The sequence below is a fragment of the Oryzias latipes genome, chromosome 3, assembly GCF_002234675.1.
Source record: "Oryzias latipes chromosome 3, ASM223467v1".
Taxonomy (NCBI): Eukaryota; Metazoa; Chordata; class Actinopteri; order Beloniformes; family Adrianichthyidae; genus Oryzias; species Oryzias latipes.
Genome location: NC_019861.2, coordinates 14,209,421 through 14,234,195, shown reverse-complemented (window position 1 = coordinate 14,234,195; position 24,775 = coordinate 14,209,421). Strand labels below are relative to the sequence as shown.

Here is a 24,775-nt window from a genome sequence, read left to right as displayed (position 1 = left end):
GGGTCAAATGAATATTAGCTACTCTAATTTTCAGTAATTCTAAAGGGTAACAAACCTTCAGAGAAATGCTTTAAATGTATACATATGAAGCTTTAATAAAACAATGAAACTAAAATGACCCTGTTACCAACCCCAGAAGTTATCAGACATGAGAATATCAATACTTACATGCAAATGAGACACAACTAAGCATTTTAAGTTAAAACCACAACTTCCACATTAAATTGCAGCATCTGAGTCACCTATTTTGTCTTATTGCTTGTTTCAAGTAATGTGTAAGACTGGAAAACAAACATGCCAGAACTGCTGTGACATTACATAAAACTCAAAGCACAGAAAAGAAAAAAAACTTTTTTTTTGCTTTTTCAGTTGTGATCAATAGATTGATAACGGTCCTCATCCGCACAACCAGTGAATACAAGACAGAGGTGGTTTTAATACACCTTTAATCTTCTGGATAGTCTTACTCTAACCTTGCTTGATGACCTCTAAAGTTGCACTAATGATCTGTTTTACGTTTCAGCAGTCATTGTCTTCGCCCCCCGTTATGACGATCTTAGCGATCGTCATAACTGCGCTCATCATCATAGTGGCGGTCGTCATATAGCGCTCACTGTCACAACGGTAGCTTTAGTTCAGGGTTCCCCAAACCTTTTCCAGTGACGGCCACATGACGTTTCCATTCTCTAAACGGGGGCCAAGGTCAGTTTGAAACAGAAAAAGTGTGACGATCGTAAGGGTGTCTAAATGTAAACACTTATTGTTTCCCAGAAAGCTACAGATAACCAAATATACATAACCCGATCTGATATAAAATAATACTCATTGGGTTCTTTACCAAAAAATAAATAAAAATAATAATAATAATCAGCAAATATTTAATAACACTATTTTTGAAATCAATAAAAAAACCTCTCTGGGTTCTTCACATTAAAAGTCAGGAAATATATAGTAACACAGTCTGCTGAGGTAACAGTCCCCTTTTAGCTTTGAGAGTTTGCTCGCATCTGCCCTTGCAAGCCATCATATTTTTCTTTATGACAGGATTCATAATTTCAGTGTAGACTGTACTCTTTGAATACCGCCACCATCTATTGACAGATGAGACAAACAGCCATTTCTTTATGTTGAACAAAAACATACTTGTTTGGCTTGACTGGGGCAAAGTGAGATTGCAGTAGAAATTTTTTTAGGTTGGCTCACATTTTAATTCAAATAAGCTTTATTGACGTGAAGAAACAATTCTAGGGATTCCGTTGGGCAGACCCACTTCATCCCAGTTTTCCACTAGTCCAGTGTTTCCATTAGTCTCGATCACCGGGTCAGGCTAAAAAGAAATAATAATGCAAAACCAAAACAAAGGGTCTTTCTGTGGTATCATTCAGGGACCAGGTCAAATGCGTGGGCAGGCCAGGTCCGGCCCCCGTGCCGTCGTCTGGGGACCCCTGCTCTAGTTTCTCCGTTGGTCATCAAAGTCACTGCAGTGGTCATCATTGTGCTCTCTCTTTTCCTCATAGTGATCCATCTATGGGGACCTTGGTATCACTATAATCCAGTAAGCTCTTCTCTCTCAGGGTGGTGATTTTCATCATTAGCAACTGGGTCTTTGTTAGGAACTCTGTAAAACACATTAATAAGGGTCAGGTATTATTGTGAACTAATTTGAAATAGGAAAAAAAAACTAGAGCAATGCTTCAAACCAAGTACGTGTTAAAAAAAAGATAAATGCATTTCTGTGTTGCAAATATATATTTTCTCTAATGTGTATGGATGGTACGTCATGACAGTTTAAGTCTCTACTTCACTCAGTCATATGCTGGTTCTTGTGCTGTACTTTTACTTCATAGAAACATAAAATGTAATCAAGTTTTCATTTGTTTCATGAGTTATATGTTTCATAAACAGGTATGTGGCAATTGTTTAATCAGAGAGAGTTTCCAGGGGGACCCAAACATATATGAGACAATAAATCACCAGGCCAACCTGGGAAACCTACAAAATCTCCTAGTGCAGTGTTTTTCAACTTTTTTTGAGCCATGGCACACTTTAACCTTGACAAAAATCCTGCGGCACACCAGCATCCCAAAAAAAAAAAAGGAGAAACTCATAGTCTGTATTGATCTACAGCCCCTCCGCAATCTCACATCCATTTTTGTGATAATTGTGGCAGAAAAAGCTGGAAGCTGCAGTTGTTTTTTCTAAAAGATGTAATAAAAGTTAAGTTAGAAGATTTAAAAACTGTTTGATGTGTATTTGTTGTGGTTCCAAGACGTTTAACAAGGACTCATTGTGCGCTGAGACGTTGTCACTTTAACCCAATGCATCATGGGAGATGTAGTACAAACATCCGCTGAACGCCAAAGAGACTCGTGTCTCTTAGCTTCATTGTTTTTTCACTTGTTCCACGGTCTGATACCGGATCCTGTTGAAAGCTTCAGACGAGCTTTAGCTGGTCTTTTTGTTAGCACTGAGCATCTTTATGAGCAGAATCGGAACAAGGAAGTGAAGATTTTAAGCACTTCTGATTGGTCAGACTGATGACGTATGATTAAGGCTCCAAGAATTATTGGTGGAGACAGTTAAAGGGGCGGGACTTTTCTTAAAACAGCTGAAGTTACGGCTAAATTACGGTACCGTCATTCTTATCAAAATGCCTTTAATACAATCAAATAAACACGATCTTTTATATTCTTAACTAGTCAGTGTTTTATCAGGGCCTGTTTGGATGAACACAGAGCTGATATCCTGGAGATGGAAAATGTTTTAAGATCAGTGAATGGGTAATTATTTCCCACGGCACACTAGTTGAAAAACACTGTACTAGCGGATAAGAAAGAGGTGACTGGGGACAAATAGGTCAGGATTTCCTAAGGAGACAAAACCTGGTGCATACGATGTTTAAAGTTAAATGACCTAGAATAGAAATTATTCAATATATCCTTTCAAAGAGTTTTTGCCTTACAATTGAAGTAACTCAGTTATAATTGTTACTCCATTTGTCTAAAATATTTAAGTTTGAAGATCTAATATCAACTAAACTTCACCAGTAACTAAATTAGACGATTACAATTTAGTTTTCTTTGAACCCAAAGAAAATATAAAACACATTGGACTATTTGCTGTAATGCACCATTTTTTAAATAATGCTTTCTTTAAAATAACTGAATAACTTTTGTGTGATAGCTTTTTTAAAATTCTTTTTTTGATTCAATGGCTTTCAGTAGAAGACCCAAGTCCAAGTCTCTCATTTGTCTGAGAAGCAACTCATGTTAGGTATTTAGTCTTAAGTCTCTAGCAACAAATTTATGTCAAATCTCATGTCCCATATTTATTTACACTTTGCATAAAATCTGGGTTGCAGAGAAGTGAAAAGGTCAATTCAAAATTTGAACCGACCACATAATTTAGAAATTACTGCAGGAAACTGGTAATGTTTTCTTGTCAACCAAACATTTGGTATAAAAAAGTTAAAACTCAAAATGTGCAAAGATGCACATTCTAAAATTGTGAAAACTCCTAATTTCTCATTAAATGTACAAAGGTTTAAGTGAGTGAATTGATTTTTAACATTACCCCATCACATAAGCCTCCTCAGGTTGTTTTTTCTTTCTCCAGTAGCAGCAAAGGATGATGATAGCCGGTAAAATCAAAAAGGCAGCAACTCCACGAATGATTCCTGCAATACTGTTCATGCTCATGGATGCTACAAGTTCAAAGGACATTTAGAGTCATGTAACAAGAGACAAATATGAGTTATTCTGCAACAAGTATGTCCTAAAATAAAATTTATAGGACAACATACATGGCACAACTGAGAGCGTGAAGTTGGTTGAAGCAGAGCCACCTATGTTGGTGGATGTGCAGACGTAGATTCCCGACGTCTCTTTGGTGACATCAAAAAGACTCAAAATACCTCCGTCTGCGAAGCACAAAAGTGAACATGTAAGTATTTTTAAATGTTGCTTTATTTTCATATTTAAAGAAAAAAAAAAGTACAAAATTGTGTTAAACTATTTCAATTTTGTTTGTTTGGACATTGCTGTTTTATTTTAATAAAGTATTAAGATTTTCAAGCAACAAACACAACTACAATATGAAAATCAGTCTAAAATACAGACTAAACCAGAGTCCATGTTTGTATTGATATGAAGTACAAGTTGCTGTAAATGTCAATGATGTTTACTGTAAAGAATAGTTAGAAACTGCCTTTAACTTTTATCACACTAATGGTTTAAACTTAATTCACTAAGCATGTATTGTCATCTCAAAATTATATTACATTTGAAGACAGCACAGCCAAGCTATTTTCCTCACAGTTTATTCTCATACTCCATTTTTCTGTGCATGTGTGATCTGCTGAGGAGGCCTCAGAGTTATCTTCACTTTAGCCTTGAAGCGCCTTTCCAGCAGCAACCTGGGGGCGTGATTTTCACACGGAGTCCATCGGACGATCTTCTGAATATGCAAATGCAGGCTTTATATACCAAGCCCATCTCTGAGCTCGTTGGTTCGGACTTTAAATGCACCATGTTCATCTGTCTGTCCCCTTCGTGTTTGTACGAAGTAAAACCTCCACAAAAGATAAGTAACTGTCTCTGAGTCTTTATTCATTCATTTCTGTGTGCAGGAAGCTGAAGGGGAACGAACCTAATTTAGCTATTTTACAGTCCTGTTTAGAATCTCCAGTTTCCTCACATTTACATTTTATCAATAGTGTTGAAATTCAAAGTAAATATCATACAACACATTGTGCCATACAGAGCGTTTTCCTTTTCTTCCTCATAACTTTTCTGTGGTGAAACAATGCTGTCATGCAGGTTAGGGACATGTGAGGTTCCCTAAAACTGCCCAGTCTTACAAAGAAATGACTCCTTTTCACAAACAGTAAGCTCTAATGTTAGCAAAGTGCCAATTTCACCATAATCATAGACATAGTTGTTCCAGAGAAGTATGTATCCATTCTTCTCCACCACTTACTGACAGTAGATTTGGAGTCTAGAGGACGAAGATTGTTCTGGACATCATAACTTTCCCACTTGTATGTGGGAGAAGGAGAAGCTTCCTCAGACACACAGGTGAGATTGATGTTCTGGCCGTACTCAGGCTTTCCCTGCACATTGAGGATGGGCTTGGTTGGAGGCACTTAGGAAAAGGAACAAAAGCAAAACAGGTTCTTTAGGAATCAAGTGACTAGATTCAGTTTGGTACAACAAATCAGTATTAACGTATAATCTTTTTGGAGATTACTAAAATAAAGCAAATAATTGTTAAACCAATGCAATGGTTTATACGATCATTCCAAAGTATGTACCTGTAAACTAGTATCATCCTAATGATATGAAAGGCTTTAAAGACCCACTCCAATGAAAACTGTGGTTTTGGTGTTTTAACATGTTCTTGTAGAATTGTTCTCATGATGGAAGGCATGTATAAAGATTTTTTTTTTAACTTGTCCTGTTCAACAGGTGAGCAAACAGTTGAGCTGAAGGCCTCTAGTGTTGAACAGATTTTACTGTTACAATAAGTGGTTATGCATCTTCTGATGGCCAAGGTGTATATTTCTGTGTGAATCTGAAGAAGCCGGTTGGATGAGAGGCAAAACATCTTCAAACAAGAAGTTTTCTCCAGTTGAGTTTTTTTTTTAGAACTTTTCATTTTTGTGGTGCATTTAAAGTAACATTTTTGAATTTTTTAAATGTTGCCCTTTTTTTCTTATTTTATTTTGCTATTATTATTATATATATGTCTTAAAATCGATGTACGTTCAGTTCTGATTTCCTGTAATTAGTTAACATTTTCATTTGCTGAAAGTCTGTGCTGTGTTTTATCATACATTTAATTTATTTTATATATATATATATATATATATATATATATATATATATATAGGACTAGTGAGCGTAGAAGCCACTATCCAGGATGAAACATCCAAGATGCATGAATACATCAAGCTCAAGGCCCCAACTGACAATGTGCTCAGTGAATGTCTCTGGCAAGAGAGAGCAGAGGATACAGTGCTGGAGGACTATCCTCATGGGAGGACAAACCCTGCATAATATACAGGAACATGTGTGCAGAATATGGACTGGAAACCCCAAGGTCAAAATTGGAAACATCTCCGAAGATGGTAGAGAATGAAAGGGCAAAGATCCTGTGGGACTTCCAGATCCAGACTGATAGAATGGTAATGGCGAACCAACCAGACATTGTAATGGTGGATAAAGAACAGAGGAAAGCCGTTGTGGTGGATGTGGCAGTGCCAAGTGATGGGAACATCAGGAAAAAGAAACATGAGAAACTGAAGAAATACCAGGGACTCAGAGAAGAACTGGAGAAAGCCTGGAAAGTTAAGGTGACAGTGGTGCCTGTGGTAATTGGAGCACTCGGGGCAGTAACCCCCAAGCTGGAGGAGTGGCTACAACACATACCTGGAAAGACCTCAGACCTCTCAGTCCAGAAAAGCGCAATGCTAGGAACAGCTAAGATACTGCACAGGACCCTCAAGCTCCCAGACCTCTGGTAGAGGACCGAGCTTGGAGGAGAAACCACCCGCGGAGGGTGAGAGGGGCGTTTTTTTTTTTTATATATATATGATCTCAAGTGGGCCGGACCAGTAAAGTAAAAGCAAAATAACAGCCTTCTTTTTGTTTTTTTACTCAGTTGGAAAAAAATTCCTCAACACAGTAGCCTAATCACTTGGGGCCAATGGATCTCAAATAAAATGAATTTCACTTAAAAAAAATGGTCTATTCAATTTTATACAGACTGAATATTTTACATCTGACACTGAAACAATCCCGATAATAAACTCAAGAGAGGCTACAGAAAAAAACGAAACACCTGCCTAAAATTTAAATGTCCAAACCATTAAAACCATTAAAAATTAAACTAAATTAAACCTGCTAACATTTGCGAATATAAGAATTTAACCTTCCTTTCTCTCCTGAAACTTCACCGGACCGTCAATATCAGAATCCTGTGCAGCAACACATTTACTGTCATTCCAGTGAGCAAAACACAGAGAAATGTCCAAGAATCTTTTCCTGTTTTGCTGACCTTTGATGTGGCCCCATCAGTGACCAGACTGATTTCACGTGACCAGTTCACTCCAACATAGTCTGCCGCTTTAAATAGAGAGCTGACTATGTCATCAGCTGTTGTTGTGTCCATCAACTCAGAAACTCATCTGTGACGGTCTCTTTGACATCTCTAATAAATATGCACGGCTGTATATAACTGTGATGTTGGTGTTTTCATAAATAGCAACCGAAAATGCAATAAATGACGGTACTCCTTCATTTGGCGTCCAAGTCTCCTCAGAGATGTTATATCTGGAATTGTAAGCCTTGACAGACTCATGTTGGCAAAGGTTTTTGGGGCACAAAAGTTCTGCAGCATTTTTCCACAAGTTCACCTCTAAAAAATGGTTTGGATGTTTGCAGCAATTTGTTTAAAATAAGGTAGCTGTCACTGCTCCATCACTGATTTCAATGGGGCAGTGAATGCAAACCAAATCAAATCAAATCAAATCAAACTTTATTTATAAAATAGCGCTTATCATGCATTTCGTGCAGCTCGAAGCGCTTTAACATTAAAAACAAAAAACACACAACATTACAGTAAAAACCCAACCCACCCTACACCCTTCCCACTCCCCTCCATTAAATCACATGACCCACGACAATGAATGTTGACTACCAATGCAAGTTAAAATAAATAAATAAATAAATGAATGAATAAATAAAAAAGCAAGCAAACAAACAAACAAACAAACAAACAAACAAGGCTTGGCTCTGCTGTGAGGAAACGGCATTTGGGAATCTCTTCATACCAGGAGCCAGCCCGCCCACGGGAGCATGGCCACAGCGCCAACCCAGACCGGGACAACACCAGGGTCCACTTCACAGCCGTGAGGCTGCAAAATTAAACCCCAGCCGCCCCAGCAAGGGCAAGAACTGCAACAACAGCCACCGGGCAAGCCGGCAACCCTGGCAGAAAAGACTCCCACAAGAAACACTGGGGCTAAAATCACAATAAGATACTAAAATTATAAGATTTATTAAAAAAAATAAAATAAATAAATAAATAAATAAATAAATAAATAAATAAATAAAAACTGAGAATAAGATGCATAAAACGAAATGAAGTATAGTATAGAATATAGCCTATATTAAAACTAATAGAATAATTTAGCAGTTAAAATCAACTGAAACGGTAATTTTTTCAGTCCAGTTAATAGTTGGAAATCTTCTCTTTTCTCAACTGCAAATGGTGAAACTTTTCTTTATGGTGAGTATCATAGCGGTGCTGAAAAAAATTCTTTGAGCACTGTGACCTGTTGATGACATATACCAAGCATGGGGGGTTTGCATTCAGCTTTGTGAAAAAAATAAACAAAAATAAAACTGTCAATTTTTCCTGGAAACCTCTTTGATCCACTTCACTTTTTGACAACATTTTGGTCATTAGGGTGTCGCTACTGATCATCCTTATAGCAAGATAACAGCGGTGAGGCTCATAGGGAACCAAAGTGCATCTTACCCAGACGTAGAGCTGTTAGGTTTTGCCTGGATTCACTGTTTCACCTGTTTTGCTTTTCCTTTGCTCATCCTAGTGGGGGAATTGCGAATTTCGGTTATTTCTTTAACAAATCATAACTTGTCACAGGAATGGACTAGAAACTTGCTTTCTTTTTTAAACATCCTTATGATTTTTACTCTTCATGTGTGGGCTGGACTAAACCACCTGGCGAGCCGGATACGACCCGCGGACCATGTATTTGACATCCCTGGTTAAGACACATCTTCTCATTCATTTGAAAGAGAAGGTGTGTCCAAACTTTTGGTCTGTACTGTATATTTGTTAAACAAGGTTCTTGTGTTAAAATGTTTTTCCACAAGCTTTCAAAATGGAGCTTCGAAGTAGCTCCATTTGTTTGTTTAAATGTGTATAAATAATGGGTTTGTTTGCCACATTTAATCATTTAATTTTATTCTTTTAAATGAGATGATGCTATAACTGTAAGATTAACTTGTTTTTAACCATTCATGACATGGTTTATCAGTCTTCCAAAATGTAAAATGACCATATCTAAGGAGGATTCAATCTATTGCCAGAACTGTTCATAATTTAACTAAGATTAAATTACATGTTCTTATCTTCTGCTGCACAGCAGTACATACTTTCTGTTCAATAGCAAAGTTTTTTGATTCTTTTAGCACAAAAATTGGCAGCCATCCTGTTTAGTTGTTGCAGTAATGAAATGATTCAAAGTACACATACACACTCTTAAAACAAAGGTTAACTAATGATCTAAGTATCAACTCAGAAGAGTTTGGTATATTTACAATGAACCCACATGAGACTTTAACATCTGGTCCACAGATTTCAAATGTAGCTATAATTGATATGATAAAAATATTTCAAACTTAACTATTGATGGAAAATATAGATTTTAACCTATTTTGATCTGCAGAAACTGTGTCCTAGAAAATGATAGTTTTCTTTAATTTTGCCTAAAAACTTCATAATCATAATTAAAGTACCGGTACCACCAGAACTATGGAAGCATTTCTGTTGAATAATTCAAAATAATAGTCAAAACCAGAAATGCTTTTTCATTTTCAAAATGAAGCTGCCTTTTTTGACTCAAAATTAAAATGAAAAAGCAATCCATCAAAATGATTTTTCATGTTCTTCCTCAACACTACGTATTCTGTCACTTAATTAAAATTGTAAAGAAAATGGTATTTGACATTTAATTTTCAAAATGTTCTCTGCAGTGTAGCAAATGTGTAGCAAAATTCATTTAGAAATGTCTAATTTGACAATTAAAATGGATTCACAGAAATTCATTTTAATTTTCAAAATTTAACTGCATCAAATGACTCAAATTTAAAATGAAAAAGCAATACTTCAAAATGCTTTTTCATTTTATACTTAAAAACCACTCATTCTGTGTCATAATTAAAGTGAAAATGCAAAGAGGGGATTGCATATGGTGTTTTCAACTCCACCCCGCAAAATCTGTAGAAATATTCAATATCAGTCAGCATTTCCAGGGGGGGGGCGGGGCGATGACGTCAGTGCTCAATCGGTGTGGCTACATGCTCTGCGCAAGCCAAGCATGTCTGATCAGTGCAGCCGGAGTCTTCGTGTTTGTGTAAAGGGAAGTGAAGGGTGCTTTGTAACATTCAAGGCTCCGGAGGACGCTTCAGACCTCACTCCGTCTGACTGTGTCTCCTTGGTGAACCGATTCTCTAAGCAGAAGAGTAGCTTTGAGGCGGCTTTTGAAGGCGGTTCTTCGGGCAGTCCTGAGAAACCATGCAATCATGTGAATTTATGTTTCCAATCGTGTCCAGACAAAATAAAGGCTGAAGTTTTTCCCACATATTTACAGCCAAGATGCACATTGTGGCATTGCCCGCAGTACGGAGTTTAAATGCATCAGAACAGGGGTGTCGAACACGCGGCTCGAGAGCCGCATGCAGCTTTTGGCCAATAAGCGTGTGGCTCTTTGCGTCTCATCATATTTTCTATATACTGTGCCTCATTTCATAGTTTTTTCCCTCTTAAACCACACTCAAACCATCAGAGGGTATTGAAAATAAATTATAAATAATAATAAAAGTAATTTGGCAGTGTGTGTGTTTGATTCTGCTCCCGACACATACGTGAGCGGCAATCATTTGCGCAGCTTACGCCCAACGCCGGAACACACATATAAAGATTTCATGTGCGTGCAGACTGTTACCCTCATGGTCAAAATGATGAAATTCAGAGTATAAAGATAAACACAGGACGTTTCTGGAAGAACAGGAAGATTCTTACTTTTTCACTGAACTGAATGGCGTTCCTATGTTTATTATTATGAGCTTTTGGAAGCAGTAAAATAGTTCATGGCAGAAAATAACAAAACGTATCCCGGAGAATATTAAAAACTCTTCCTGATCTGACACAAATTGTCTCCTTTATTAACAAGTTGAAGCTTTTCAAAGTGCACATTCAAAACGGCCATAATTCCACTCTCCTTCTTTGTGGAGTTCACAGCAGAAAGCTGCAATAAACGAATAAAGCGCAGAACGTGATGCTGCTTGCACAACTGGACGGAAACGACCGCAGATCACTTTTCTCATCGATCCTTTAATGCAGAGACTGACTGATCCCCGCTTGTCACTGATGAGGCAGCGAGAGAACCGGAGATAAATGAGCTGAAAGCCCCATACTGTTACGTTTTGGAGAACGGAGAAATACCCGTGTGTCAAAGAGTTGCTCTCAAGCTGCTGTTGATGTTCTCCTCAACATATGTCTGCCAGTCCTTGTTTATTACCTTGAAACACGTGAAATCAAGACATCGGTCCGTTCTGGCCGACACTCACGTAAAGGAACCGATCAGAGAGGCTACAACTGGCATGGGTGTTAGCCCCGCCTTCAGCCCCTAAGGCTCATGGGAAGTGGGAAATCTTAAGTGTAAAACCATGAGCCAGGGAGCAATGAGCAGAAGTGACTTGCATGCCGTTTGCCCGTATGTGTGTGTGTCCAAGGTAAAAATTTATATTGTGGGCATGGTAATTGCAGATAACGCAGCCAGATTAATGGAAAGTTAGTTCTTCTTTGCTAACTACATTGAAGAATTAACTGAGTCATGCAATGTATTGACATCCAACATATTATTTGCTTTTGATGCAAATGTCAGTCATTCAGTTTTAACTTAAAATAAACTTATGAAAGCAAGACATTATAATGAAGGTAAAAATTATTTAAGTTGCACACAACTAAAATTTAATGCATTTAATGCGTTATGGAAGATGATACAGCTTTAATTGTGTGTTTGTGTGTGTACGTCTTGTAAGGTCAGTGTATGGTGTGACTCATTGACTCTCACAGTGAAAAAATTCGGCTCTTGGGTCAAACTTGTTCGCCACCCCTGCTTATTGCTTAAGCTTAATGTTGTTGACACGTATTAGCAGGATGCTAAACCCTTCTCCTGAATCTTATGTCTTTTCATTTTAATCGATACAATAATTATAAATCTGGTTTTATTTTTTCCCTCTCAGGTTAACGCAGGACAGTAAACTTTCAGACTCGGTCAGAGGGAGATGGAAAACCGCAGCCTGCAGCGCAGCGGCCGTCATGCCTGGAAGCTGAAGGAGAGACTCTGTGGGAGAATCTCTGGGATGAACTCGAACACGGAAACATGATTATGATGTAGAACTCTTTAAAACAAATAAACATGATCTCTCTACATTCTCCGTGTCTACCATGTATTGTTGGTGAGATAGTTAGTCACAGAGACGCCACTCCATGTAGCAATCCGGCTAAAAACATTAGCTGGTAGTTCCTCCCACACTCGGCCTGGTGCGTTCATGGAGCTCCAGTACATAGAAGCTTCGCAGAACTCTAACAGCCACACAGTCCGGTAATATATTTTCATAAGAAAATAAGAACTGCCAGACCAACCCTAAAATCACCCAAAATTTGCCTACTCCCCTAAAGCCATTTTTACCTGCAAATTCAGAACCAAAACCGCCCAATCTAGCAACACTCCCGGGAGGGCTAAGTGCGCAGAAGAACAGTGAGCACTGACGTCATCGCCCCGCCTCCCCCCTGGAAATGCTTACTGGGATTGAATATTGCTACAGATTTTGCGGGGTGGATGTGAAAACGCAAATGCAATCCCCTCTTTGTATTTTTGCTTTAATTATGTCACAGAGTAAGCGATGTTTAAGTATGAAATGAAAAAGCATTTTGAAGTATTGCTTTTTCATTTTAATTTTGAGTCATTTGATGCAGTTACATTTTGAAAATTAAAAAGCATTTCTGTGAATCCATTTTAATTGTCAAATTAGACATTTCTAAATGAATTATGCTACACATTTACCAGAGAACTTTTTGAAAATTAAATGTCAAATACCATTTTCTTTATCATTTTACTTAAGTGACAGAATATGCAGTGTTGAGGAAGAACATGAAAAAGCATTTTGATGGATTGCTTTTTCATTTTAATTTTGAGTCAAAAAAGGCAGCTTCATTTTGAAAATAAAAAGGCATTTCTGGTTTTGACTATTATTTTGAATTATGCAACAGACCTGACCCCAGGCTAACACACACACACACGCAAACACACACACACACACACTTTCTCCTCAGGCCAAGCAGCATCGCCAAAAACTCGGACATATATACAGTTTACCAATATTATATGCACATCCATCTATGTAAAAGTTCAGATGTTTTTTGTTTTCGTGGCGTTTTCAAACGCAGACACGCTGCCGAGGTCAGCACTAGGTTAAGGTCATGAAATGGGCGGTACCCACAAGGAGCCAAAGGCGGTGCCTCAGAGACTGAGTCATCCTACATCCGGGAAAAAAAAATGTTTTCAAAAATACCTCATGTTTCATTAAAATATTGACCTTTAGTGTGCATTTAATTCATAAAATATATTTTATAAATGTATAAAATATATTTTTTAATCCCATATCTCCCACCAACCAATTGTCTCTGTGAATGTAAAAATACTTACCCCAAACCACCACATTTGTTGTAGCAGTTGTGTTGCCTGAAGTATCCCCTCGAACCTGGACATGGCACTCATAGAACATGCTATCTTCAAATTTGAGGGATTTGAGCAGAAGATTAGCCTGGCCTGTCTGGACATTTGCCCCAATGGAAAATCGCGTTGGATCAAAACCTTCTGCCAAATCAAAGCTTGTGTCAGGATAAAAGTAGGTAAGGATTACCACCTGTTGGAAAAAAAAATCAAAATTAGAATAAAACATTTATGTCCATGTGTACTTATATTATTTTAATACTGACATCCTCAGCATCAGGTTGGTTAGGCCTCCTAGACCAGGTGATAACTGCAGACCTTGGGTTTTGGACCGTTGTTTTAAATGTGCAGGGTATTAAGGCATTGCCTCCTCTGGGAACATCATACAATTTCTGAGGAATACTTACAGTAAGGGCTTCAACATTTAACCACACTGTAAGGACAAAACACAAAAAAGTCATTAATAACTATAGGGCAGATTGATTTCACGCAAAAATTAAAATGCTTTGCTAAGAGTATTGTAGTGACACTCTCAGCTTGTTTTTCTCTTGTACCACCGTTTGAACTCTGTCCAGCAACTGTTATTTGAAACGCGAGTGAGATGTGCTCTTCATCAAGTTTTATTCCAAAAAATAAAAATTACACAAACACACGTTCAAAAAACTATATCGCTTCCAATTTTCTCAGGCTTCATTCAACAATGAGTCTCGCTAACAGCATCTCTGTGACGTAGCTTTATTTAATTAGAAGTTTAAAAAAGGATTATTTAAATTAACTATTAAATTAAAAAAAGTGCATTTGGCTCCAACAATAACTATTATATATAAACTGATAATTTGGCTCCAACATAATCTGGCCCCTAATTGCTTAGCCGGATGACTGAGCAATTACAAACTCAAACATAGAGTGCGAAATCCTTTAAATATCCATCACACACAACTTCTTTCCTTTCTTTTCACCCTTCAAATGCTTCTTCCAGCAGACACAGTTTATTCACAGGCCTTTCTAGCAGACTGGTCTTGGTCTTTATCCCTACTCTTCTCACCGTCCCACTGAAGTCAGGTATTGTTTCCACCACCTTCCCCATAAACCAGGAGTTGCGTGGGGAAGAACTGTCCATAAGAAGGACAACATCTCCAGCCATGAAATTTCTTCCTGGTCTTTGCCATTTCTGGTGTTCCTGTTGTAGCATCTTGTCTATTTTAACCTCCAGAGCTGCTTCAGTTAGTTCAACTCGAGTTATTGTGATCACTTTGAGTGAGGCTACTCTTGATTTTCCCATTAGGAAGACACAGTGCTTTTTTCCTTCATTGCTCTCTAATAGCAGGTCGGACACAGTACCATGTGCACATCTGAAAAGTGGTGCAACTGTGCTGCACCAATGGATCCAAAATCCAAAGGCATCTTGTTACCCTGAAGTTGGAAAGGTGAGTAACATCTTCCAGCCATCTTTTCCAGTCTGTAGCATGTTTTTCACCTATGTTCATGTCCCACCCGTAATGTTCTTTACAGATCTCTTTCAGAAGTAGCTTAGCTGGAAGAATGACAGGTGCTAAGAAGCCCAGGGGATCATAAATGGAGTTGACAACAGATAAAATCCCTCTCCTAGTCATTGGCTTGTCTTGCAGTTGTATTTGGTAGGTGAAATTATCAGTTTCTGTGTCCCACTGAATGCCAAGAGTTCTTTCAACTGGCAGAGTGTCAGGTCTCAAATCCAAGTCTTTAACTTCACTTGCTCGATAGGGTTCTGGGATTGAGAGCAATACTTTCCTGCTGTTGCTCATCCACTTTGTTAAAGTGACCCCCCCCCCCGGCACACATTGTCTGAAGATCCTAAGCCAAGGCCACTGCATCATCTTCAGTAGCTACGCTTTTTAGACAGTCATCCACATAGAAATTCCACAGAACTACATGCACAGCTGCTTGAGGTGCAACATCTTTGTGGTCTTTAGCAGTTCTTCTTAGCGCATATGAGGCAACAATTGGTGAAGAGGTAGCGCCAAAGAGGTGCACCATCATTCTGAACTCCTTCATGGGCTTGTTTATTTTGCCATCAGGCCACCAAAGAAGACGCAGGAAGTCAGAATCATGTTCCGGCACACTCTAACTTGGTAAAACATTGACTCGATGTCAGCCATTAACGCCACAGACTCCTCGCAAAATCTCAAAAGGACACCAACCAATGTGTTGGTCATGTCCGGCCCTTGTAGCAACTTTGCATTAGATTTACCCTGATAGGTGGCGGTACAGTCAAAAACAACCCGAAGCTTCTTTTTCTTTGGGTGATAAACACTGTGGTGTGGTATGTAAAACACCCTGCTGTCATCACGGTTCAGTTGGTGGCTCGGCACTTCAACAGCATAGCCGTTCTCGATGACGGTGTTCAAAAAGTTCTTGTAGTGCTCAAAGAACGCAGGATTTCTCTGGAACTTCTTTTCGTAAGGCTATATGCTGCTCTGCTACACATTGGTTGTTTGGCATTTTGACATTTTTGTTCTTGAATGGCAGTCCAATACTGTAATGTCCACTTTCAAACACTGTTGTTTTTTTCCATAGATTCCATAAACTGCCTGTCATTTTGAGACATCTCTTATTTGTCATTATACCTCTGTTCAGGAAAATCAGAGTTGTACTGTTCAACCAGTAGCTTCTCAATTTCAACCATTGAGACTCTTGATGTCCTGTGATTCTTGTCCTTTGGGTCTATTTACCACCCAACCAATTGCTGTTTTTACAGCATAGAGGGCCGTACACACCAGGACAAATATCGGCGCACGTTATTCGCCAGCGTTTTTCAACACGTTTTTTGTGTTCACACCCAAGCGATTTTCGCTGGGCCGAGTGTACATGCAAATTCATTCCCTGACATTAGATGGCTCTTAATGTAAAACAGAAATATCCCCTAACTGCATCGCAACTATCTACATTTTAAAGCCTTTTATGCTCCTTCTACCTCATAACCCTCAACCATTTCAGTACAGGAGGAGTAAGCAGAAAAGCAGCTTGCCCACTACTTTAAGCTGGTGTTTTTGCTGGTGCATAGGAGAAATGCAGAGATAGACTGGCACAAGTCTGTGTGTGTGTGTCTGTGTGTGTGTGTGCGTGTGTGTGTATGTGCTGAAAGCAGCAGGTTGTCGCTAGCGCATATATAGCACGCGCGACGCAAGTCTTTGTGTGTGTGTGTGTGTGTGTGTGTGTGTGTCTGTGTGTGCTTTAAGCTGGTGTTTTGTATGTGCTGAAAGCAGCAGCGTTTTCTAGTGCATATGTAAAAAGGAAGAAAGGAGACGTGATGGCACGCGCTGCGCACCTCTATGAGGGGCCGTATAAGACATTATTTATTCTGAACCATTCACATTCATACATTCTTGCTCTCACAGTCATATATACTCTCTTTCGCATACATATATTCTCTTACACATACATATATTCTCTCTTGCACATACATATATACTCTATTTCGCATACATATATTCTCTTACGCATACATATATGCATGCGAGAGAGAGAATATATGGATGTGCAAGTGAGAATACATGTTTGTGCAAGTGAGAATATATGTCTGTGCAAGTAAGAATATATGTATGCGTAAGAGAGTATATATGTATGTGAAAGAGAGAATATATGTATGCGTAAGAGAATATAAGTATGCGAAAGAGAGTATATATGACTGCGAGAGCAAGAATGTATGAATGTGAATGGTTCAGAATAAATAATGTCTTATACGGCCCCTCATACACCTCTGTGAGTGTGCTGTGTGTCTTTAGCGCTTGTGTACGGTAATACATTTTGTATTTCGTATTATTGTTGCTGCCGAAGAATTGAATACAGTATATTTCTAGCATGTTGGATGCACATTTAGTGGTACCAAACCAATTTTAATAGTGCAAAGAAAAAAATATGAATGACCTCAACACATCCACAGTGTTACCATAAATTGGGCAGTTTTGGTTCTAAATTTGCGGATAAAAGTGGCTTTGGGCGAGTGTGCATAATTCGGGTGATTTTGTCGTCGGTTCGGCAATTTTCATCTTCTCATGAACATCTAGTAGTGGCCTAAGTTAGGCTGAGTGGTTGTTGGAGTTCCACTAAGCTTCTATGAACTAGAGTTCCATGAACGCAACATGCCGCGTGTGGGAGGAGCTATCAGCTAATGTTTTTAGCCTGATAGCCACATGGAGCGGTTGCTTGTGCTTATCTCAGTAACAATGCATGGATGCACAATGCACATGGAGAGTGTTAAGATGTCAGAAACGTCATCGCAGGAAAGGTTCAACATTTTCCCTGAGAGGGATCATAAAATCAGAGGACCTGATTACAATCATTGTCTCAATGAAAATAGAAAAATATCATAAGGTTCAGGAGGCACGAGCAGGCTTGTCCCGCTTTGCGCAGCTGCCTGTTCTGTCGGTCCGCCAGCTCACCTCCTGCGAGCCGACATCAGGCACGATGTGAGCTATGAGTGAATGGCGTAAGAATGAGGAGTGTTTCAACCGGGGACTTCGAGACGTGGACGACCGGAGCTCCTCTGTGGTTTGGTCCACACAAACCCTCAAACTACAAAAACAGAGTCGTCCATGTTTGCATCTTCTGCAGCAGACAGATTGTTTGTCTCTATTTGATCTCTAATGTCAGCAAAGCCGCGCGGATATCGCTGAAACATGTAATCTCTCTGACTGGCATACCGCTGAACGGGTATCGAGGAATATGAATCGATTTCCATGGATGAGCCAATGAGCGTTTAGATCCCGACCACGATCACTGATTGACAGACAAACCTATTCTCCTGAAAAAGCTCTTCATGAAATAAATAAGCCATTGTGAAAAACAGCAACATGAAATAAAAACAAAGCTACTTTGGAAAACATTGATTTTGAAATACGAGCTTCTAAAAAAAGACAGAATTATGATAATATTCAACATGATTAAAAATGAATATTTTAAAATGCTGTTTTAAAATAATGAACAGGTTTTTAAAGCCAAAATGAAATATATTAAATAATAAAATGGCTAATTTAAAATCTGTGTGCAGTTTTTTCACAATTTCATGATCTTTTTATATATTTATGAGAGATTTATTGGTTTATTGTGTATTTGTATGAGGTCATATTTATTTATTTAATTAAATATTTATTTATTTAATTATGAACAGTTTAGGACTCCATAGATTTTGAGGATAATTTTTGAAAGTCAAAGTCTTTCTCAGTCTGAAAAGGACCTCTTTGCACCAAATCCATTCTACTGGATCAGAGAGTGTGGTTGGCCATTCAGCTGGACCAATTGAATTTGGAGTAGGTGAAATTTTTGGATCCAGCAGCTCCTCTTCTCTTGGAGCCTCTGGAACATGAGATACATAACTTCAACAAAAGCAAACAGTGGAAAGGATAAGGGTATAATCAAATCTACATAACAGTTGCTGTCACACTGGAGGCAGAATGTTTGAAAGAAGTGCCTTCACTTTTGTGTGCGTGTGCACTAATGTATGACTATTTTTCAAGTGATACTGAAAAAATAAGTAAGGTTTAGGGTTGTGCCGATGGACAGTGATGGGTGACTGACCTCACGATGGAGGGACACCATCGTGATGCCACGCCCCCGCCACGCTGCCAGTCAACAACATAAGCCGCTGTTACATGTGCAAAATATCTTGATCGGATGAATGGTCGGATTAGAATTCAACCGCGTACATGGGCCCAGAAAAACTTTTTCCGATTGTGACAAACGTTCACATGGGTCACACTTTTGGTCAGAATAAATCTTTCGCACATGCGCAGTAGGGTTTGAAATACCGGAAGAGGAAATGAGTTACGCTGAGAGGCTACATACATAGATAACTGGCAGCTCCGTAGCATACGAGATGATCTTCTAAACGGGCTTTTATTATTTTTACGGTTTTTATGAAGTGCCTGTTCGCTCATCATTTTAATTTTAATCCGTGTGGTCAGTGCTTTTTTGTGTGGAAGAACGGAGCCGGAAGACATTAAGCGAGGCTAACCTGGGCTAACAACATTGGCCTTGGATGAACATAAAATCCATGCAGGAAAAGCTGCAATCTGCATCTTGGCTGCACGTAAACATGTGGGAATAACATCAGCCTTTATTTTGTCGGAACACGACTGGAAACACAAATCCACGTGATTGTTTGAACGGTTTCTAAAGACTGACATTTCTACTATGAAAAGCTGCTGCCCCAAAAACGCCGCTGTGAGCTGGCGGTCAGAGCTCTGCCCAGACACACACTTTTACAGAGACCCGGTTCTCCTGAGTTTGGTAGCTCGTTCAGTTAGAGCTGCGGGACGGATCACAGTCCGAAGTCTCCCACACATAGCGCACACGTAACAAAGCATCCTCCCTTCCCCTCAAACACAAAGTCCGTCTGCCCTGCTCAGAGACATGGTCGCTCGGTCCACTTGAATAATCAAGTGCAGGAGCGGACTACTTCTTTTCAGTTTTTGGTTTTTTGTTTGTTTTTGGTTAAAGTCACTTCCTTCAGGCGTTTTTGGATCATCAGGGATGAGTCATCAGTTGGGAAATAAAATAAATGAAGTAATAAAGTGAAGTGACGAATAATAAATATATATAACACGGAAAATTACAGATACCCCCCCCCCCCTTTTCTTCTTCTTTCTTTTTCCAGCGCCTGATGGATAAAGTCTCTTTGGCATGACGTTCTCTTGTGGTCGCATGAATCAACGTGACAAAATGCACTCGTAAATGCACACTGTGCCAGGTTCACATGCAATGATGTTGACCAATCGTTGCTAGGAGTGGCGTATTGTCATTATCTTGGTTGCCAGATTAGTTCAGGTGTGTTGAAGGGGGGGGGGGGGGGATAGTTAAAGTGCAGGCAACATTCTTTTGCACAACATTAGACCGCAGGTTGGTCCGGAAGTGCCTTGAAATGTGTTGCCAGATTTGAGCCTTTTTTCCCCCCGCCACTTCGGGGCCCTAGTGGTGACGGCGGGGCCCTACGCGGCAGCTTAATCCGCGTATAGGGCGGGCCGGCCATGGGTGCATGTTTGCAGTAACTTGCGGTGGCTTCATGTTAATTTTCTCTTTCTTAACAGTTTTAGTTAAAAAATTTTGCCTTGATGTGTAGCTCCTGCAACCATCTTCCAAACTTTCATATTCCCTTAACACCTTTAACTTTGCATGACTTTCGGCCAACGCCGTATCCAGATCCAACTTTTCTTTTTCTGCTTGAATTCTAGCTGCTTCAAACTCAAGCTCTTGCTTTCTTTTTAGTGCGGCCGCACGTTTTAGCAGCACTGCATGTTCTGCTTCCTGTCTTGGTCATCTAGAAAAATGCTGGATGAAGCTGTTTTCCGACTTGCACGTGAACTGCAAGAACTAGTTTCTGCTTGTGAAATACTGTCTGTAAAGTTTTCTTCACTGTTGCTCTTCAATGACAATGCTGGACACGGTATTCTCGAGAACAGGCGCGTTTTAATGTCTTCACTCCATGTAAAGCCGTGAAAACTACAGAACAGAGTTGTACAAAAACCGTTAGACTTGCCATTTACAGTTTTACCAGAAAATATATAACAAGTTAACTACCTCGTGGCTGCCTGTCACTTCGGAGGTCTTTGATGAATTACCAGTCTGTATTCAACTTTTCACAGCTGGTTGACTCTTTTGCCAAGCTGCCTTTTTGCATGGATCTTGGTTCAAAGTCTATTATGATGTGAGAATAAACTCCTCAGCCCAATATCAAATCCCGCGAGTTCTCAGGAACTCTCGCGTTATTAGCGTTATACACAACTTCATATAACATTGCTATATAACTTAGTACTAAACAGCATGAAATCAACTAAAACACAATTTACACATTTTAATAAGACAATCTTCAAACAAAGGCATTTCTTCCTTTAAACCAAAAGTTAATTAATCTTGTAACCTTTTCAGTGACACTTACACTGTCAATTGGCCCAACAGTTGCTTGCAAGTTATCCATAACACCAGAATTTCCTTGCGCCACATCTTCTTCATTTAGTGGTGGCAACCTGAGCTCCTGCCCAGCTGCTATCCATGCTTTTGTGGTTCGCATAAATGCACTGATTCTTGCCATTTTTTGGCTCAAACCAGGTCTGTTGCTCAAAAGTGATCTCATCTTCCTCCAAAAGATTTGTGACTTCAGTATTACAACTGCCAAAATCACCGATCAGAAATGCAAAATCATTTTCCATTGCATCTTGTACATTTTGGACATTTTTTGCATCATTCATTAAAATATCAAGCTCTTTAGTTTTGCTTGACAATGCATCAAATTTTCTTCATGTTAATGCAATACATCTCTGTAACTTCTCCTCTAAAGCCTTTTCAGATAGTTTCCGTGGTCCTCCCTGCTCCGCTGCAACCCCCCCCCCCCACACCCCCTCGTCTGCTCCTCCTCATCAGTCATCACTCACGTTGCAAAGTTTAAGCACAAACTGAATGCGTTATTAAGAAGCTTCTCTTTGAATGGACTTCTTTCTATAAAGACATGCAAGCAGTTTCCAAAAGCGCCGAACTCCACATTGACTGAATTAAAGTTGCAGTCCGTTCTCTTATACGGGAAATTCACGGTGCTATTATAGCGCAGCTCGGTTACGTCATCACTTAGTTTCATCTTGTCACTTTTCTTTGAGCATCAGAAATCTTCGTGTCATCTTATTACTCACAGAAAGAATAGTAAAATACCTTCATCTTTGGAAAACGGAGAGCATGACAGTCTTATGAGGTGCGTGCCGTGTGTGGGTGCCTTTCTGTCCGTCTCACTTCCCGCGGAAGGCAAAATCACTTCCTCCAGACGTCCGAGCAATCCGAATTTAGAAAAGCGAGTTTTTTGAGTAAAATGTAGTGACACTCACTAAGCTTCTCTTTCTCTTGTACCACTGTTTGAAGTCTGTCCAGCAACTGTTATTTGAAACGCGAGTGAGACGTGTTCTTCATCAAGTTTTTATTCCAAAAAGTAAAAATTACACGAACACACGTTCAAAAAACTTTATCGCTTCCAATTTTCTCAGGCTTCAATCTACAATGATTCTTGCTAACAGCATCTCTGTGACGCAGCGTTATTTAATTGGAAGTTCAAACAACGATTATTTAAATTAACTATTAAATGAAAAAGTGCATTTGGCTCCAACAATAACTACTAAAAATAAACTGTGAATTTGGCCCCAACAAGTATAAACACTAAATTAATTAATAAAAAAATCCTGATAGGCCTAGTTTTTGTCCATTAGGTTTTCTACATTACATTAAAACAGAAAATGTGTGGTGTAAAAGCCACATTTAGTTAATTTGTCCAAAAATAAAAATAAAAATTAGAAATAACAAACCACATAAAATACGGGGCTAGTCTTTGTCAAAGTATATCAAAAAGGAGAACATTCTCTATGGTCTACTCACCAGTACACAGAAGCACAAAGGTAAACACGCCGCTCTCCATGGTAAAGGATGAAATTCAATAGGCCAAATTCAACTTTTGCTCCAGTATTTCTGGAGCTTTTACTTGATTTTAAAAGGGAGAACCAAAAATACCTAGAAGCAATGCACTGTCGAAACTCCTGACTGAGATGCGCCTGCTGCCACATCTGTCCCAAGATGATTGACAGTGCCTGCCACCAATCACTGGGCCTGCCATTGCACCGGTGAGTCTTTGGCGCCGCCCATCTAACGTGTTTTCTGCTTGTCCTTTCATTGAGTCACAAAACCTCCATTGGATTCTCTTTAGTCATCCAGCAGAAAAATCCTCAGTGACAACAAGAAGAAAAATCAGAGAATTGTGTTGGAACACGCACAGGTAGTTGACTGTATTACATTTAGTTTTTCTTCAGAGAGTGCAAACAGATATGGAAGCAATTCTGTAGCATAATTAAAAATAAAAGTCAAAACCAGAAATGCTTTTTCATTTTCAAAATGAAGCTGCATTTTTTGACTAGAAATTAAAATGAAAAAGCAATACTTCAAATATGACACAGAATAAGCGGTTTTAAAGTATAAAATAAAAAAGCATTTTGAAGTATTGATTTTTCATTTTAATCATTTGATGCAGTTACATTTTGAAAATGAAAAAGCATTTCTGGTTTTGACTTTTATTTTTAATTATGCTACACAATCGCTTCCATAAAAAGGAAGTGAGCATTATGGGATTTCTGTAGAAGTCAGTGTTTTTTTTTAAACTGATTTGACAAGATATATGAAGAAATGCACACAACCACAGTAGAAAACCACAATGTTACACTTCCTGTAAACTATTCACAGACAGATTTTAAAGATAAAGAAATAATATAACCTTTAATGTATTTGTCTTATCTTTAAGACAAATACATGTTGTAAGAATGGAAAGGGAGCAATTGGTGAAAAAGGTATACAAATCTGATGCGAGTGGAGTGAGAATGAGAGGAAGACCGCGAATGGGATGGACAGAGGGTGTAAAAAGAGCGTTGAATGCAAGAGGGATGACTGTGGTGCAGGGGAGAGAGGCTGCTCAGGACAGGGATGGGTGGAGAGAGTTTGTGTATGAATGAATGGATGGGTGTGGTAGAGGTCTGGGGCCTCATTTATAAACGTTGCGTACGCACAAAAGAAGGCGTACGCCACTCTCTATGCAATAGTTGAGATTTATAAAAAGCAAACTTGACGGGAAAATGTGCGGTCCTTCACGCAAGCTCTGACCCAGGCGTACGCACAAAAACGGGTGAAATGAGAAACGGCGACACCGTCGGCAGATGGAAGAAACACGTGAAAGTGAAAATGACAATACTGCCTCTTATACAAAACATGAAGACTTCACAAAGCAAGTCTTACAATTAACAGCCTACACGAACACCCGTTTGATCGATCAGCAGTGAAACAAACAAAAAAATCAAACGAAATTTACAACAGAAATTCAAATGAACACTTATTTGCAAAAAGAAAAGTGAAATATGTTCTGCAATATTGGCATGTTGTGCAATTCATCCTCATAAATAATAAAGTTAACAGAACGAAATAATGTACAAAACTGATATTCTCGTCAATGTGTCCGTCTGGCGGAGCAGATATAGGTGCGGGCGTGTGGACGGTACGGACGGACAGATGTACTAATTGTCCACTGGGGAAAGTTGTTTTCATATTAAAACATTTCTTCATAAGCTATGGAATTATGGTATTTATGCATATGCCTTTAGTTTGTTTTATCTTTGATAAAACAATGTATGGCGTATGTCTCAACCATTCAGAAAGGAACAAGAAATTACATTTGTG

At 39.0% G+C, this 24,775-nt stretch overlaps 1 protein-coding gene across 1 annotated transcript; it reads right to left on the bottom strand.

Annotated features, from left to right (window-relative positions):
- Positions 1 to 69: 69 nt before the first annotated feature.
- LOC105357764 (cell surface A33 antigen-like) lies at positions 70 to 23,103 on the bottom strand. Its single transcript, XM_023953346.1, has 7 exons — positions 22,937 to 23,103; positions 13,816 to 13,982; positions 13,523 to 13,742; positions 4,978 to 5,142; positions 3,803 to 3,919; positions 3,574 to 3,703; positions 70 to 1,618 (listed from the first exon to the last, which is right to left on the bottom strand). Exons 1-7 carry the CDS (start codon positions 22,974 to 22,976, stop codon positions 1,546 to 1,548), a joined length of 912 nt encoding a protein of 303 aa, XP_023809114.1. The 5' UTR covers positions 22,977 to 23,103; the 3' UTR covers positions 70 to 1,545.
- Positions 23,104 to 24,775: the final 1,672 nt, after the last annotated feature.

Excerpts from the sequence above, each read along its gene's own strand:
- LOC105357764 (XM_023953346.1), bottom strand. The coding sequence starts at position 22,976 with ATGGAGAGCGGCGTGTTTACCTTTGTGCTTCTGTGTACTG. Across the intron at positions 3,920-4,977 it reads AGACTCCAAATCTACTGTCA|ACGGAGGTATTTTGAGTCTT; the intron begins GTAAGTGGTGGA and ends TGTGCTTCGCAG. Across the intron at positions 1,619-3,573 it reads GAGGAGGCTTATGTGATGGG|AGTTCCTAACAAAGACCCAG; the intron begins GTAATGTTAAAA and ends TGTGTTTTACAG.